The 17998-nt window shown below is 44.0% G+C and overlaps 2 protein-coding genes across 5 annotated transcripts; one reads left to right on the top strand and one right to left on the bottom strand.

Moving 5' to 3' along the window:
• The first annotated feature begins 701 nt into the window (after positions 1-701).
• On the top strand, positions 702-8574 carry gps1 (G protein pathway suppressor 1). Of its 4 annotated transcripts, none has more exons than XM_076996409.1 (15): positions 734-853; positions 2035-2214; positions 2549-2641; positions 2887-3083; positions 3781-3945; positions 4766-4901; positions 5071-5148; positions 5242-5302; positions 5951-6036; positions 6163-6257; positions 6351-6456; positions 6552-6632; positions 7189-7326; positions 7471-7605; positions 8244-8574. In XM_076996409.1, exons 1-15 carry the CDS (start codon positions 821-823, stop codon positions 8316-8318), a joined length of 1659 nt encoding a protein of 552 aa, XP_076852524.1. In that variant the 5' UTR covers positions 734-820; the 3' UTR covers positions 8319-8574. The 4 variants fall into 4 exon arrangements, with proteins under 4 accessions (XP_076852535.1, XP_076852531.1, XP_076852524.1 ...); XM_076996413.1 differs by having other exon boundaries at positions 735-853; positions 2887-3068; XM_076996420.1 differs by lacking the exon at positions 2035-2214 and having other exon boundaries at positions 702-853; positions 2887-3068.
• Positions 8575-9666: 1092 nt separating this feature from the next.
• dus1l (dihydrouridine synthase 1-like (S. cerevisiae)) lies at positions 9667-16319 on the bottom strand. Its single transcript, XM_076996434.1, has 14 exons — positions 16265-16319; positions 15689-15931; positions 15422-15530; positions 15065-15115; positions 14858-14970; positions 14699-14781; positions 14523-14626; positions 12170-12317; positions 11972-12068; positions 11283-11365; positions 10767-10933; positions 10458-10495; positions 10253-10328; positions 9667-10110 (listed from the first exon to the last, which is right to left on the bottom strand). Exons 2-14 carry the CDS (start codon positions 15923-15925, stop codon positions 9968-9970), a joined length of 1449 nt encoding a protein of 482 aa, XP_076852549.1. The 5' UTR covers positions 15926-15931; positions 16265-16319; the 3' UTR covers positions 9667-9967.
• Between the last annotated feature and the right edge of the window lie 1679 nt (positions 16320-17998).

Below are 17998 nucleotides of genomic sequence, written 5' to 3'. Positions count from 1 at the left end.
AGAGGTATATTGGTAGGAGGGTCTTCAGGATGGAACTTCCAGGCAAGATGAGGAGAGGTAGACCTAAGAGAAGTTTTATGGATGCAGTGGTAGAGGATATGAGAGTGGCTGGTGTGTCAGTGGATGACACTCAGGACAGGGCCAGATGGAGGTGTTTGATAGTAGGCCTACTGCATTGTTGAAATGCGCTAAATGGAATGTTGAGAATGAGGCGGCAGGAAAAATGGACGGGTGTAGTAGCCAGCCACCAAAATCTACCGCATGCGCAGTAAGCCTAGGTAGGATCGCTCGACGGGTAGGAAAATTCGACTGAACACCTGTTTGACGTTTTGTTACTGACACGCCCCTCGGAGGCTAATCTTACAATTCGAATTGTCAACTAAAAGTACTACGTTGTGATGGCTGCTGTGTGCACTCATCTCGGCACGAACACAGCAAGAGAAATCTCGTCATTGCCGCCCTGCTGCAGGAATATACACAGCACGGCAAACACAGCTCAAAACTCAATTCTCGAGTTTCACAGCGCCTCCTTACAACGTGAATAAAACGGCCACGGTTTCGATTTACGGTCTAATACTCAACCACCGTTTCAAAGTCACAGTATACGAAGTACACGCATTTATTTCCACGAGAATTAACGCGGTACATTTTTAACTGCACAACACACACCGGCATCGCGCATTTAGCGCCTGCTCGAAACCCGACACGCGGGCGCGCGCTCGAGCTTTAAACGCCTTTACGTAGCAAGAACGTGGTGTGCGCGCGCTCGCACGCCCCGGATGTGTTCGTGTGCTCTGTTTCTGCGGAGAAGGAGGAGGAGATGCCTCTGCCCGTGCAGGTCTTCAACTTTCAGGTGAACTCTTTAATTCTCGCTGGGGTTTATTTTTAAAAAAACTCGCTTCGCGCGGACGCGGAAGAGGGCGACGCTCCGACGCCGGTCGGCCGCGGGGCTTCGTACGGTCCCCGTCCCGTGTGGTTTGTGAGCGACACGGAGGCGTCCTGGCCGGCTAGCGTCGTGCTAACCCTCCCGAGCGACCGCGGGCCTCAGAGCCGCTGTGGGCGCCGCTAGCTCGGTGGTCACGGCTATTTTTACCAAGTTTAGCGGCAGAGATAAAATAAAAAAACGGAAGGCCGTATCTAGACGTCGAATACAACCGCGAAAACCGTGCGGGTTTAGGCTACTGGACGCTGTAGTGGGTTTTCCAAGCGGTTTAAAACGCGAATCGGAAAGTTTCTGACCAGGCTAACGTGCGGTTAGCGTGTTAGCAGGGCTGCTGGCCGGTCTGAGGAGCACCATCGACGGCCGCTCAGCCAGACGAGCACAGGGGCAGCCGGCTAGTGGGACTCGAGAGCTGACTTGTAGTGAACACGCTGGTTTGGTGTCTCGTGTTTTCCCGTGAGCAGCGACAGCCGCACCACGGCGCTCCCACACACGGCCGAGGGGCCACCAGCATCTCCAGCTTCAGTTTGGCGCGGCCCTGCGTGCTTGAGCCAACGGTGATGTTGTGGCTTCACGGTGAACCGCTGTGAATATACCCAGTAAACACGTTGGGCTCGTCTAATAGTGGCGACGGAGCACAACACGACTGTAGTGTTTTAGCGGCGGTGTGGTGTTTTATTTAGGTGTACTCGTGTTTGTTACCCAGTTCGCTCACCACTGTGGTAGGAAAGTATCGTGTGTGCTAGTTAGCTGCTAGCGAGCTCTCTAAGTGTGTAAGGAAGCTAGCTGCATAGCCTGTCAAAAACATCCACTTCTGGCTGGTGGGTTTTAGCTCATTTTCTCGTAGCTATAATCCTTTCGGCGTTAAAAACAAATCTCAGCAGTGGTTTTTTTAAGAGTTTAGTTTATTGTTGTCATAATTTTATTAATGTGCATAAGCTTTAGCGTGTTCACAGTATGTGTATGCTTATCGCTGGTGCACGCGCAACTGTTAACTGCTGATTATTTGTTGTCCACAAACACTGTAGGTGGCTGTCAGTGTAGCCCAGGCCTACACCCACTTTGTCATTATGAAAATACTTTCCCTCTTTCAGTTGAGTTCTGTGTTAGGTTTGGGGGGCGCTGCAGAGCAGGTTCAGGCCAGAATCAGGGATAGCTCTGCTTCGTCTTCTCTGTGCACGCCCCGCAGCAGCAGGTCTGACCTGCTCGTCCCTTTCACCGCGGGCCACTATGTGCTCAGCTCCAGCCTGTCTGCATGCTCGCTTGTTCTGGAGGTAACCACACAGCATAGACGGAGAGCAATCAGAGAAAGCACGTGCAGTCAAGACTCAGTACTGCTGGATTATGTGTGCACTCCCTGCCCCCACCTCCCTGGAAAGGATGGTTACACACACACACGTTTATTTGAATGTGTTTGAAAACCACAAATCCAGAAATTTTCATGAGACATGGATGGTGTTTGAGTCAGTGTGATGTGTTTTGTAGAGCATGAAATGTTGGATTTCTAGTTTTTAAACATGGCTCATATCAGCAGTGAATAACTGTATAGATAATATGCAGCCCGTGTAATAGGAGTTAACCACATTAACCAATTGCTGCACACCCCAGGGGTCTGTGGAGCCCATGCAGATAGATGCTGACCCTCAGGAAGACCAGCAGAATGCACCCGACACCAATTATGTTGTGGAGAATCCCACCCTGGTATGTGTTCCACCTTGACTAAACCATATCGTGCATACAGTGGTGTTTTTTCACATCAACTGTTACTGGTAAATTTCCTAAATATAAGTTGTACATAATACCCACAATCATTTGGGATCACAAGTTACTGCGTGCTATTATGTACTCTTTTATGCACCATGCATATTCAAAAATGGGTCGGGTAATGTTTTTATGTGTCCATGTGCTCCATGTGGGTTTATTTTGTCTCTCCTCCCCCCCCGAAGGACCTGGAGCAGTATGCTTCGAGCTACAGTGGACTGATGAGGATTGAGCGGCTGCAGTTTATCGCGGACCACTGTCCCCAGCTGCGAGTCGAGGCCCTGAGGATGGCCTTGTCATTTGTCCAAAGAACCTTTAATGTTGATGTATATGAAGAGATCCATCGCAAGCTTACTGAGGCCACAAGGCAAGAGCAGCTCGTGTAAATCAGCATTCTTCTTCTTAAATTATTTCCCATGACTTCTTGCAGGATGTTAAGTTATTGAAAAAAAAAACTATGCATGATTGTTGTTGAATCCCGTAGTACAAAATAGTAATGTCTTTAAAATGTTGGTTATTCCATTGGCCATAAATATTTATAGACCTTGTTTGACTTGTTGAATTGATAAAATGGTCAAACATTGTTGGACTTATTCTGAGTTTAAAGCTAATTTCTCTAATATATTTTCAGTGCGCACAGACACCTTTTTGGATGTCTAAATTGTGGTTTCCAACTCGTATTTATACATTGTGTTACACTCGCACAATAATTAATCCTGATGAAAACTTGATTAATATGGTCATGTCATGTTTGCAGTGTGTTCTCTGTCTCGTGTATTGTGACTAATCATAAATTAAACATTAATAGGCATTTAGAGTGTATTAGTTAAAATAGATTAAATCGATTATTTCGTTTGGATTTTTTGGAGGGGGGGCCTGAAAAAATGGATAAAAGTTTTATGGGCCCCTTCTCCAAAAATAAAAACGTAATTTGTAGAGGAGGCCCAATCCAGTAAGGAACAAAATGAATATAAAATAGGGAATTCTTGTTAACAGGAGCAGTAGATTGAACACTCCTGTTCCCTGTCATTTCCTATCCACTGGTTGTGTGTGCATCTGAGATGCTTGTGATTCCACAGGGAAATGCAGGGTGTCCCAGACGCTGTTCCAGAGGGGGCCGTGGAGCCCCCACCCCTCGACACAGCATGGGCGGAATCGACCAGGAAAAAAGCTCTGCTCAAATTGGAGAAGCTGGATACAGATTTAAAGAATTACAAGGGAAACTCCATCAAAGAAAGCATCAGGTACAAGCAGCCTAACACAAGTGGTTTTCACTGCCCTCACCCAGTTGTTACGTACACAGAACTGGGGTGGTCTTCCTCACGCCACAGTTCTGTGTTCCCCAGTCCTGGCAAATCTTGATTCAGACCATGAAGGACTTTATAATGAGCAGGTGAGGTGGGTCAGGAGTGTTGGAGCGTGAAGATCGGTTAGATTCTGCTATCCTGCAGTGGTTGGTGTGGAGGACGCTGAATTGGGTGGTTGTGGTCTGAAAGGCATTGCATTTGCCACACATAATTAATTCCTGCCTCAACACACCCAGAGTTCTTGAGCAGGTTATTATTGGGCCCTAAATGAACTGAGCCAGTTGATTTAAAGCAGTGGACAGGAGCCAGACTTGCAGGGTGTGAGTTCACAGGGGAGTTGATGTACTTTGGACAGACACTGCACTTGGTCACAAGCCCTTCACCTGTGTCAGGTTCCATTGTAATGATGAAAATACATGTCCAGATTAGCAGGATAACCATTCAGCTGCCTCTCACCATGGTATAACTATAACTGGGCCATTATCGATAAATCTACCTAGTTAGTACATCTTTGTTTCAGTCTTTTGTTCAAGAACGCTTTCTAAGATGATTGGTTCCCCTCTTGAGTCTCTCTTCTCCCAAGGTTTTTTCCATATGCTTGCAGTGGAATTTTCCTTTGATTGCTCATTATTGGTGTAGACTGAGATTCCTGTAAAATGTGTGTCCATCGTTAAGAGCACTATATAAATTAAAATAAACTGATGGCTGTGCAAGCCTGACTCCTTCAGCTAAACAAACGTTGTTGTGTTATGTTAAGGAGGGGTCATGATGACCTTGGAGATCACTACCTGGACTGTGGTGACCTCAGCAATGCTCTGAAGTGCTACTCCCGAGCCAGAGACTACTGCACTAGCGCCAAACATGTCATCAACATGTGTCTTAATGTAATCAAGGTAATCTAGCCACAGCCTCACCGTGAAGCATAGTATAACTCGCTCAGAAATACCTACCACTTTCTCTCATCTTCCAACCTCTTGGGTTTTTAGAGGGATTTTTTTGTATAGCTAGTGAGATTCATTTGTACATTCACACTTTCATGACCATGTCTATGGTCCTCTACAGGTTAGCGTTTACCTTCAAAACTGGTCCCATGTACTTAGCTATGTGAGCAAGGCTGAATCCACTCCAGAAATAGCAGAGGTAGGTGTCTACTGCCTTTCTTAATGGTTGTAATCATACTTGACGCAAAGGACATGAGTGACTTGAATAATGTTGCAACTCTTTTTTTCCCAGCAACGAGGGGAGAGAGATAGTCAAAACCAAGCTGTTCTCACCAAACTAAAATGTGCTGCAGGTACCTCTTAAATGTATTCCAATAAGGCATTTACATACTATAGTGTGCATTTATGAAGAGATTAGTTCTTTTCATTCTCTGTGGATTAACCTGTACCTAAAAGCCGCATTTCTAAAGTTAGTAGTCAGCCGTCGTGTAGTGGTTTGTGGGAAATGGCTGAGTTCCTGATTATCTGATGTCTGTGATTGTGTTATGATTAGTGCTGCATAAAGATGTACCACGTTTAATGTTCATGCTTATTATAACAAAATAGGATATTCAAAATGAAGTATAGAAATGTAAAAATATGAACGTTCTCTGACTACTAACGTGGTGTATGAGGTCATATGGAGCAGATCAGCTTTGTGATTGGTTGTTTAACGCTAATCTGAGCTGTTCCATCCTTCTCTTTACACTGCAGGCTAGTTTGCAGTGTTTTGTTTTGAAGGGAAAATCTGATCCAAATTAGTGCAGTATATAATTAAATCTCTGTATAATGGCCACATTTTTAAACACATGAAGTAAAATTTTTAATTTGATTTTGAATAGAAAATTGTCAAGCCTGAAAATGTGTATCATGTCCCCCCCATAGTGGTGCAGTGACTGATTTGTGATTTGTCACAGTGCATAGTGGTGATACTACACGTGTGTGTGCGTGTGTCCCTGCAGGGCTGGCAGAACTCGCTTCAAGGAAATATAAACCCGCTGCCAAGTGTTTCCTGCAGGCCTCTTTTGACCACTGCGACTTCCCCGAGGTTTGTCTGTTGCTTGGTAACGGGGCAGTGCCATTGAGCTGGGATCAAAGCACTGTGAAGATGGGGGGAGACTCTAGGGTGTCTCTTCCTGTTTGTGACAGTGTGCTGTTCTCCATCCCTCTCCAGTTACTCTCCCCTAGTAACGTAGCAGTTTATGGGGGGCTGTGTGCTCTGGCCACGTTTGACAGACAAGAACTCCAGCGTAACGTCATCTCCAGCAGGTCAGCCAAAAGCCTTTAATCACAGACATGCTTTAGGTCTTCTTTCGTTTTTAATGACACCATGTGTTGATAAATCTCTGTTTCCCCCCCTAGCTCATTTAAATTATTTTTAGAGTTGGAACCCCAAGTCCGTGATATTATCTTCAAATTTTATGAGTCAAAGTATGCGTCTTGTCTGAAAATGCTGGATGAAATGAAGGTAGGGCTCGCGTCTGGGGTTTGGTTGGTTGGTTGTTCCTTAACAGGCTGGCTTCTGTATTTAATTCTTTCAATTATTTGGCTTTCCTGTTGTAGGATAATCTCCTCCTAGACATGTATCTGGCTCCCCATGTAAGAACACTGTACACACAGATCAGGAACAGAGCCCTCATACAGGTAGGACTGTCACCACAGGGCCTGTGTGTGTGTGTGTGTGTGTGTGTGTGTGTGTGTGTGTGTGTGTGTGTGTGTGTGTGTGTGTGTGTGTGTGTGTGTGTGTGTGTATGTGTGGCCTGATCCCATTGCATGAACATTGAATCTTAACATTATTACACCTCGTTTTGCTGTGTCCTACATTGCAGCATGCACACACAAGCTTTGATATATGCTAACGCATGGACATCTACTCAGGCCAGTAAATAAACCAATAATCATTCAGCAACTTTCAGCAAACTACAAGTATCAGATGTTTCGGTACATATAACAATTGAGTATTGGTCTGCTTGCCTTAACACCTAGAAACCATTTTTAAAGAGAATATGCATGTATGATGGACATTCTGCTGCATTGCAGACAAAACAAAATGCTTTTCAAAACTCTTGGCCCAGTGTTTCAGCAATGTCCTGTGAAGTGGAACAAAAGCAAGACTAAAGTCAGAAAGAGGTCGCGTATGTGTTGCTTTCCGTGCTGATGCCTGAGACTAACGAAATCTGTGTCTCCTGTCCCTGGGCAGTACTTCAGTCCCTACGTGTCCGCAGACATGAACAAGATGGCAGTGGCCTTCAACACCACAGTGGCGGCCCTGGAGGATGAGCTCACCCAGCTGATCCTGGAGGGTCTGATCAACGCCCGCATCGACTCCCACAGCAAGGCATGCGCTGTCCTCTGCCTTCTCCTTCTGTCTCCTGGGACCTCCTGTAGCCTGTTGCCCCCTCCCTGTAACAGCACTGTTCCCCTCTGTATTGGTTTTTCTGCCATGTGTACTAGCTGACCGCCTCTGTGTCGCCGTCTCCAGATCCTGTACGCCCGTGACGTGGATCAGAGGAGCACGACGTTTGAGAAGTCTCTTCAGATGGGGAAGGAGTTTCAGAGGCGGGCCAAAGCCATGATCTTGAGGGCGGCTGTGCTGCGTAACCAGATACACGTCAAGGTAACGTGTCTCCTCACTCTGCTAAATATGCTTGCATCTCCACCGCGTTTCCACCCTCTCAGGACCTAGCTCCACCTCCTCCATCTGTCTACACCCCTCTCTTTATTAACCCTCTCCATCCCTCACCTCCAGACTAACCCTTCTTAAATCTCATATCACTCGTCTCCTCCTTCTGTCCATTTCTTCCTCCATCCACAATGGGAGCTCTGGCATGAGCCCTCATTTAGACAAGCGTGCTTGTATCTGTATCGATTCATTATTCAGAACTAAACCAGCATCCTGCCACATATGCAGTTCAGTTTTGTAAGTTTCTGAAACATCACAGAAAGGGAAACGCCAGATCAATGACCTTTTGTGGTATTCTTTCATGACTGATCCTGTTCCATAGTCCTGTTCATAAAGCTTTGTAGGTGTTATGCTAATGCCTCTACAATATCTCTCCGCCTTCTCTCTGTGTTTACTAATGTCTCTACCTCTGTGTGTGTTCACTAATACCTGTCCACCTTCCTTCTGTATGTGTGTACAAATGCTTCCCTCTCTGTATTGATTAATGCCTCTGCATTCCCTCTGTGTGTACTAACGCCTCCCTGCCCCTCCTTCTCCTCACTGATCACTGAGCTCTGCTCCTCCCTCCCCAGTCTCCTCCCAGAGAAGGCAGCCAAGGGGAGCTCACACCCGCCAACAGCCAAACACGAATGAGCACCAACATGTAGAGCCGAGCCGGACGCCTCTCGTAGGGAAGCACGCGGGCCCGTGGCGGCGGTGGGAGTGACACGGCCCTCCATTAGAGTTCAGTTCTGTTTCCCTGCTGAAGAAAGAAAAATCACAATCTAAAGACTTTATTTAAGTTGGGAAGAAGATATTTGTTGTCTGTACTAAAGACAAGCACACCCTGTTGCTCGATTTAAAAGAACAAAAAAAAAGAAAGGAAAAAAAAAAGAAAAAATGAAAAGGAGGAAGAGCGTGAAGCAGCATGTGTGCTGTTCTGGCCTGGTGGTGTTTAGGAGATGCACTTTCCTCTGTATCTTGTGACAAACCTTGATTACACATTGGAAAAACCTCATCACAGAACATGCTTTTAAAATAAATATACATTGGAAAAGATGCTCCCAAACAACGTTTGGTTTTCTCTCCTTTTCTGATCAGCTTCAGGACTGTTTTAGTTTTGTTTTTTCATCTTCAAGATTATACATGTTGACATTTTGTTTTTGTAAAAACGAGAGGACTCCAGCTATCTCTTGGTCATGTGACTTGTCGGTAACCCTGCTGATCTACTGTCTCATGCGTCCCAGAGATGTTTGTTCCAACCACAACTCTGTCAGGTGGTGAAAACCCAGGGGGTCTGAGTAAGGCTCGGGGGTTCAGACCCAACTTGGCAGGACGGCTGGTTTGGGGACTGAGGTGATGCAGCTTGGCTACATTTCTATAATGTTTTCCCTGATAAATTAATCTGGTAATTATCTAAATAAAACATTCAATTGAAAATCCGCCTGGCATAGATTAGGGCTGATTCATATTAAGACACACTATAACCGGTAATCCACCTGGCATGGATTAGAGATTATTCATATTAAGACACACAAGGTTAGACTTAAAATTTGTATTCATTGTAAAAAACCACTAACATTTAAAAATGGCCAAGAAAGGTCACTCGTGGTTTGTGATGGGAAATGCTGTCAACACAATCACACTTTCTGCTAGTCCACATAGTACAGATGATTAAAAAATAAAGTTGACCTAGCAAGCAGCTGACAGTCTGGAGACGGTACATCACTAGATGTGTGGGTTAGCAATCCAGCGGTCATGTCAAAAGTACCCTTATTCTGGAGTCATTTCAGAGTTACCTTAAAATTCAACTCATTAACCAGTACATAACCCTTCACAATATAATCTATTCCCCAATGTTCCTGTAGCAGTGGTAAATTACATTTTGTAAATTCATCCTGAATTCTGACTTTGGTATGAAATGGAAATGATGTGATGTGTGCTTAGTGGCAGGTGGTCTGGGGAGTACTTCATTAATATGTAAATAAAAGTGTAAAAAAAACAAACAAGCAGCAGTATGCTCTGCTCTGTGTGGTTTATCGTTCAGTGCCAACTGACCCACATCCACCTGACACCTTAAAGACAAGAAGCTAAACAAACATACTGCGGCCCCTACAGAGCCCTGCAGTTCAGTGTTCTTGGTGTTCCCAGAGGCTCTGGATAACGGACCCTTCTGCGACCTGTAACAGCAGAGTTCAATGACGCAAGTGCAGTTCAGTCCATCACTTGTGGTTTACGGCATGTTGACTGAGCTGCGTTTACACTCCAGATACTGGAGGTCCAGTCCGAGGTGGCTGTGAGGAGAGGGGTGGGGGTCTTAGGTCGAGGCCTGGGCCTCAGGCTGGGCGTGCTCTGTGCTGGGGTGCTCTGTTGGCAAAGGCAAGTTCCCGTTCATCTGCCCACAGTCCATCCCAGAATTCCCCTGCTTTTGGGCTTTGGTTTTGAATCTCAAGCTGTGACCTTTGAATGACATAATTTGACCTTGGGTTAGGGTACATGATCAAACTAAATGTATTTTGCCTACACAGGCTATATGATGAGTAGTCTGCATTTGTCATTATGGAGCAGCACAGGGGCCTGACAGGCAGGCCATGACACTCACCTGGACAGTCAGCCACTTCCTTGAAGGCTTTTTTCTTACAGCAGCCACGACACAAGTTAAATACACATTTATTGCCCTGTTAGAAAACAAGAAAATCCAAAATACAGATCACTGAACAATTTTATGCATATTGTATGCCAATAGATTTAAATTATATGTAGCTAATGTAAATTAAAAGCTGACAAGCACCAAAATGAGGACTTACTTTAGGATTTCCACAGTGCTCACATTTGATATATTTTGCTGCAGAGCAAAATGAAGAAAAGTTTCATTAATGTTTTGATCAACCACCTCTCTGAATGATCAGTAATTACAAATAAATGTTAGCTCATGATTAGAACAGCAGCAGCCTTATTATTAAGAATGGAGAGAACAAACTGACTAGCTACCACAGCAATACTAATCACAGTCCGAACTCATGCCCAATGAAGATTTAAAATCTGAATAAAGCTCAACCCCCAGGAGGAAGGTTGCTATGGCTGATTAACCTCCCTTTGCTGCTACTGTTGCTTACGTTTCAGTTCAGGACAGAAGTTCTTGTGGGGGTTCCTGGCCTTCTTCTTCTGCTTGTTCTTGGAGAGAGAGTCATTTGAGCTGTCGCAGTCCTCTAGTGCCCTTTTCACTCTCACGGCCTTCACCTCTGGAGTCTTCTGTCCATTCTCAGCCACCCCCTCCTTGGGCCTGCAGAAGCACATGCCTTTGAGGCCACTCTACACGGAGGCTGCGTCAGGTTGGGAAAGGCTCAGAACCAGAACCAGGACTGGGTCTAATGGGAAGTGTGCAAAGATGGCCTCCCGTCTTCTGCTTGACTGATATGTTGCAGTGCCACCAACATTAGCCAAACTAACCAAGAATTAATTTTCCAAAACGGCACCCTAGTGTCGAGGTCGGCTTAGCACAGAGTGATGCTTTCTACACTTTAATGAGATCTTCTGTGCTATAAATCACCAGGGTAGCTCGCCTAAGCCTGCGTTGTCAAGGATACAGTGGTCAAAAGAATAGTGAATCAAAGCAGAGCCTGTTTCCTTACGCTGGTCTGACGTACGGTTGACAGATCCAGTGAGGAAAAGGCAGGCCAGTATGGTGTCTCTCCGATTCCTCTGCCATCTCCTCCTGCAAGTCACCATTAGTGTCATTACTTGTTAAGCACCTAAAATATGCACTTATATTACGATTCCATTAATCATCAAGTTTTTTTCCACTTTTTTAAATATTCAGAGAATTTTGCATATTCAGATGCTGTAGACATTGTTATTTTCATGAATATTCACACTGCCCATTCTCCCACTCCCTCCACATTCTGCAACATTTATTTGCACCTAAAATTATATTCAGTGTTTAAATGACAATCATAATGCCACATTTAACACAAAAAAAAACAACCCGAAAAGACACAGACCAATAGCAAAAAACTACAGCTGAGATTCATGGTAAGAACACTGAGTGTGAACGACTCAGCAACTCATAACTAACAACCTGACTGACGTCATCATAAAAGCAGGGAGTGCAACGGATCAAACCAGCAATGAAGACCCTTTAAAACACTCTGAATATCAGTGTAGGAATGTATCTCCTCCTCCTACCAAATAAGAAAAGGTGTTTTTCATGCACTGCTTAAAAATCGGATTCATGTTTGTAGACAGGAGCAGACATGAGCAGAAAAGGACAGATCGGGGCAGACAGGGGCAACACCCAGCTGTCCACTATACTGTTTCCTACCTTACAACGCTGCTTCAGTTGTCTGTTGACCTCTTCTATCCCTGCCAGGTTCTTGGCTTTGGCCAACTCCTCCCGCAGATCCTGATGGATCTGCAACCTGGAGCAGTAAACAGGGCTACACTCACCAGACCAGCAAAGTCAGACAGTTATGACATGTCTCTCTTGGTGCTTTTTAAGATGAGACCGCACATGACCTACGTGTGGTGCCACAGCTTGAAGAGGTGGGCTCGGACGTAGGAGAGTGTGCAGGGCGGATACCTCTGTACCACCTCCAGATACTCCTCTGCCATCTCCCACACAGGGGGGTTACGGCCCTCGAACAGCGCAGGATTGTGTAGGTTCCCTTCTAAGAATGCAGAGGGGAGATAAAACTCATTATAAATAAATTGTTTCTTTATTTTTCTTATTACATTTGTCTTATCCAATTAATAATTTGAAGCTGTCAGATTTCATTGTGACGTATCGGTGGACCGGCAGGGCTGCGGCTACGGCAGATGGTGGGGCAAAAGCTGGGTCTTGAAAGGAGGGTGGTGTGGGGAGGCTGTGGAGAATGCATCAGTATTCTTCTCTGTCCTGGCACCCAGGTGGTGGAATGAACTTCTCATGGCTGTGTGTACAGTTCAGTCACTGGCTGTCTTCTGAAGACTCACCTCCTTGGCGAGTACCTAAACATGCACTTTCAAAACAAATGTTTTACTGTCCATCAAGGACTTGATAGACAGTCTTCTACACCTAAGGCCTTGCAGACTGCAGAGCAAAGATTAACAGCTCTGGCTGCCCACCTGAAGAGGTAAACAAGCTGGGAAAAACAAATATGACTGGAGAAGTGTGGTCGGATGTGTGGACTACTGGAAGGTGTTGAGGGCAGTTTTAGGTACAATGAAATCCCACAGGCAAATCCTAAAACAATCCAGCACATAACAATGGGATGCAAGATGCTAGCAGTCAGAGCACACTTGGAGGTTGAAGTGGAATACGCCCCCAAAGGAGAAGGACTGAGCCAATATCCGGTGGGACCTCCAGACACAGACAGAAAATGGTAAAGGATCTCAAAATCTCAAGTGATGACAACATCAGAAACAAGTAACACAATAAGCTTGAAAAAAAAATACCAAGAGCTGAGAGAAGAGCTGGAAAAGATATGGAAGGTGAAGACCACAATGGTGCTAATGGGAACTGGAGCACAAGGGGCTATTACCCCAAACTGGGAACATCTGCATATAGTCCTTGAAGCACCGATTCTAGCTGCTGTCCAGTCTTTGTGAATCTCCCCCACATTTGAATGGGTTTTGTTTCAGTCCTCTCCAGGGTGCGGTTATCCCATGTGCTTGCACATTTTTCTACCACATTTGTTCCTTCCCTTCGCCTCTTTATTAACAGCTGACCTCATTAGCAACGACCTTTTGTGTCTTGCCCTGCTTGTGTAAGGTGTCAATGGTCATCTTTTGGACAACTGCCAAGTCAGCAGTCTTCCCCTTGATTGTGTAACCTACAGAACCAGACTGAGAGACCACTTAAAGGCCTTTGTATGTGTTTTGAGTTAATTAGCTGTTTAGAGTGTGGTACCAGGTGTCTTCAAAATAGAGACTTTTCATAATCTAATTTTCTGAGATACTGCATTTGGGGTTTTCATTAGTTGTCAGTTATAATCATCAAATAAATACTTGAAATATACCAGTCTATGTGTAATGAATGAGTATAATATACAAATTTCACTTTTTGAACGGAATTACTGAAATAAATACATATTCTAATTCTAAAATATTCTAAATATTCTATGATATTCAAATTTTATGACCAGCACCTGTATTTAGATTTAACCTGAGATGTTGATGACTGTGTACATGGTTGGGGTTGGTGGTGTGGTTAACATGCTTCTTCAGCGGGGTATGGCAAACTGGGGTGGTGGTCCCTGGATCCAAAAGGGGCAAATCCATCCCCATCCCTTCAGTATAGGGAATTTGTGAGCTCACGAGAGATAAAAAAGGGGAGTGTGGGACTTACAAATGGGTTGGGTTAGCAGTGGCAGTGTTGACATCTCTATATGAGACTGTGGTGGTGAAGCAGAAGCTTAGTCCAAATCTTTATCATATCCAATTCCAAATCTAACTATGTAAATGACCATCATTAGTAACATTAGTATTACTAAGTTATTATTGTAATATACCTTCTCATGATTTACATCTTTTCTCCATTAATGCGCAGGAGGTGGAGTGACTGAGCAAGCAACCAAGCCAGCGAGATTGTTTGTGCCTGTGTTTAAATACTTGTATACATTATATATCTCCACGGAGAACAAATATCGCCACAAGGATAGAAACATATGACATTTTTGACCTAGTAGTGGTCAAATAGTTTTTAACAAAAATCATTTGAAAAACCAAAAGAGCAAAATTATTTACTTTTTGGTTACCAAGGTCAAAGTTAGGATTAGGGTTAGGGCTGGGTTTAGCATTACTTAGCTATATGAATCATTAGGTCAATGGAAGATACCTACAAGGATAGTAAAACCAAGCTGTGTGTGTGTGTGTGTGTGTGTGTGGAGGTTCACCTGCACTCATTATCCCCTGTACTCCCGTTTCGTCCATGCAACGCTGCACGTCGCTCAGATGCTGGATGTTTCCATTAGCGAACACAGGGATGTTCACAGCATCACTGGGAGAGCAGCATAACAGTGTCAGTTCAAACCTCACAGCCTGGTAAAGACACATGCAGAGGCCACCTCACCGAACAGCTCTGATGTGCTCCCAGCTCGCCACGCCAGTCAGGGCCCCTTTCTGGTCCTTCGTTCTGCCATGAACAGTGAGTAGCTGAAAAAGGAGGTGCACATGAGGAGATTTGAACCCAAAGCCACAAATGCATATTTTCAGAATCTAGCGCCTTTACCTGGCAACCTGCCTGTTCCAGCATTCTGGCATACTTCACAGTTTTCTCCACCTCTGGAAACACCCGGATTTTGCATGTGACGGGCACAGACAACTTCTCATTGGCTAATGTAACTGTGAAAGGTAGAAGAATTCCACAAATGATCGACTGCTGTATTAAAGAGTATGTAAGTTTTCTCCCAGGTGTGTTTCTGAGCTGTAGCCATACTCATTCTCTTCAGCAGGTCCCACTCATCCTGGAGAAACACACCGTAGTGCCCTTCAAGGGAGAAAATAATCCCAACATTAACTGGTTCGTAACCATGTGCTGTCCATTACATGCTGAGTGATGTACATATATTGTCAGATATTCAAATTTGCATATTCTGGAGATCCACAGTGCTGCATCAATTTGAGTTTGCCCAGTCCAACACCTAATTGCTCATCTACAACTGCTTCAATAAACTTCTGAAACAGTAGAGAAAATGTAACTAAAGTTCTGTAGCATTTAAAGAACTATAGTATGACAACACTTATGGAGTAACATGAAAGAAAGCTAGGTGAAAATGTCTGGCATTAACAGTACCTCGTTTAGCGATCATTTGAGGACATCCGAGATTCAGGTCAACTGCGTCGCAGTAGTCTTGGGCTAGAACAGCTGCCTGGACAAACACTTCTGGATCATTAGCACAGAACTGTGAAAGCAGACGACACACAGGGTCACAAACGACAAAAAGTAACGCCGTTTACAGGTAAGCATCTGCCGCAAATGAGACAAAACAACCACATCAGTTTAGCTAGAAACGGAGCCGAGAGCTGAAGTAAGCCAGACGGTGACGACCCCGCGGCTCACCTGCGCGATCAGGGGACGGTCCTCCGGGCTGAACTCGTTATAGAGGTTTTCACGTCGGTAATTGGCGTCTCTTACAAAGACCTGAGCGTGTAGCATGGGTGTGTAGCAGAGTTGAGCGCCATGTCTGCGACTCAGGAGCCTCCAAGCGAGCTCGCTCTGGTCCACCATGGGCGCCACCACGTAGCGTGCGCCTTTCAGGGTCTTCAGCCAGAACTCGAACCCTTGCAGCTTCGCCATTACAACCTCCAAATGAAAAGACAACATTCCGTCGTTACAAGGCAAAGTTCATATTCAGCCTAACCTAAAAAAACGCTAAATCATCACTTTACAGTTTTATTGGGAACATATGACTAAATGACACAGAATCATCCTGCGACCAACTGGTTGTGGACAGCGCTGTCACTGTCAAATGGAGACGCATGTCAGATTCAGCATTGATGTTCCTTCTTATTTCATACGCCGTCCAACTTATATTTCTGATAATTATATAAACAGAAGGAGGCGACCATTACAAAATGTTACGTCTGCTCACAGGATGACACACACCCTTGTAACTGAGGAGAAAAGAATACTTACAGCGAGCCCAGCCACCGCACTGCACTTTTAATGTTGTGCATCAAAGAGTTCGTCCGGGGGGAAACATTATTTCTGATACCATTCCGCGTGAATCAGAAGGAACACCTATCAGCTGTTTTATGAAACGTATGAAAGGTTTGACATAATTATTGATAGTGCGCCTTTTTTTTACTGGGAATTTGTCTTGTTTCATTGTATCAGAGATTTCATATTTTGCAAATCGAATTGGCTTTGCTGCTACAAAACCGCAATAAAGAATTATTATTTAAAAGCCAGTTTTGAAATGTTATTGGAAGTTTTATAAAACGTCAATAACTGCACAATATTTTTATTAGGATATTTTATTAGGATATAAAAAAATATATAGGACAAGTAATTATATAGAACTGTAATCTCTATAAATAATACTGCATGTAGCGTGAACGCCAATAGATGGCGGTACAAAACAATGTTTGAGGAAGGTGGCTTAAAACAATACATTTTGGTTTGAGCTGCCGTTACATTTTTAATCATGTGGACAAATGTGAACTGTATCATTATTTCACAGTCAAAACAGTATCTTAACATTGCCACACTGACAGTTAGATCTGTATATATTGGTCAGAATAGACTTTTGACAGAAATATACAGAACTGGAACTATTTAAAAATTCGAATGATTTTTTCCAGTTGATACCCTTTATTGAACTTCTTGTCCTATTTTTAAAATATATTTCTATTACAGTATTACTATCCTGAAGATATTTTCGTAGTGTTCACATATTCTGTCTCTTGCGGTCATCGGTAGCTTCAGAAGGTATTCACATGCGCATTGTCTTCATCGTGACTGCACACGTGCTAACCACAACTACACCATGTGATTCTCACCTGGGTAGCCTCAGGCATTGGCTGCAAACTGACCAATCACAGAGAACTGAATATGAGATCAACTACGGTGGGTGTTCTTAAACACTATACTCGTATTTCTAAAAGAATGCTTTGGAACTTGAGGAATTATGGTTGCTTCACAATAGCCAAAGGCAGAAACCAAGAATTATAATGCATATTGTTGGCCTGACTCCAGCTAATGTTAGATAAGCTGTGGTGTAGCTACTGAATTCTTAGCTCTTTAAAGCTAAAGCTCCCTGTGACATGGCAAAGAAAGGTATATGTGAAAATGAAAATAGTTTGACCGGAATCTATGTAAATTACAAATAAAAACATTAAACCTCCTGGATGACTGAAAACCTTCATAGACATATGGTAGGTAAGGGATTACCTTCAACTGGATCTCAATCTAAGCTGCATCTGCCCATCAAGGACCAAACTACTCACTTTCACTCCAACATCAACTCCAACTTGCTCCAAACAAACTCAAAAAACTCAAATAGGAGGCATCTGCCAGACAGACATCCATCTACATATTCCAGTGAATTTCATTTTAATTCAGTTTAAATCTTTAGCTTTATTAGAAAAAAAGTTAAGTACATATAACTTGTCGGTGTACATTTATGAAATAATACATGAAGATATCAAATATGTTTGTTAGATAAATGTACTACTGCATAAAATATGTGGCTAATGTAGCTGTAGGCGTTGTATTATAGGTCGGTTTCTTAGATAAACATTAGTCTTAAGATAATGCTTACAGTTTAGTCCAAGATTATGCTTAGTCCATGTACAGGAAATTCTCTCTCTCTCTCTCTCTCTCTCTCTCTCTCTCTCTCTCTCTCTCTGTCTCTCTTTCTGTCATTAG

The sequence above is a fragment of the Brachyhypopomus gauderio genome, chromosome 2, assembly GCF_052324685.1.
Source record: "Brachyhypopomus gauderio isolate BG-103 chromosome 2, BGAUD_0.2, whole genome shotgun sequence".
NCBI classification, from domain to species: domain Eukaryota; kingdom Metazoa; phylum Chordata; class Actinopteri; order Gymnotiformes; family Hypopomidae; genus Brachyhypopomus; species Brachyhypopomus gauderio.
Note: the sequence above shows the minus strand (reverse complement) of the source record. Positions and strands in the feature narration are given on the sequence as shown.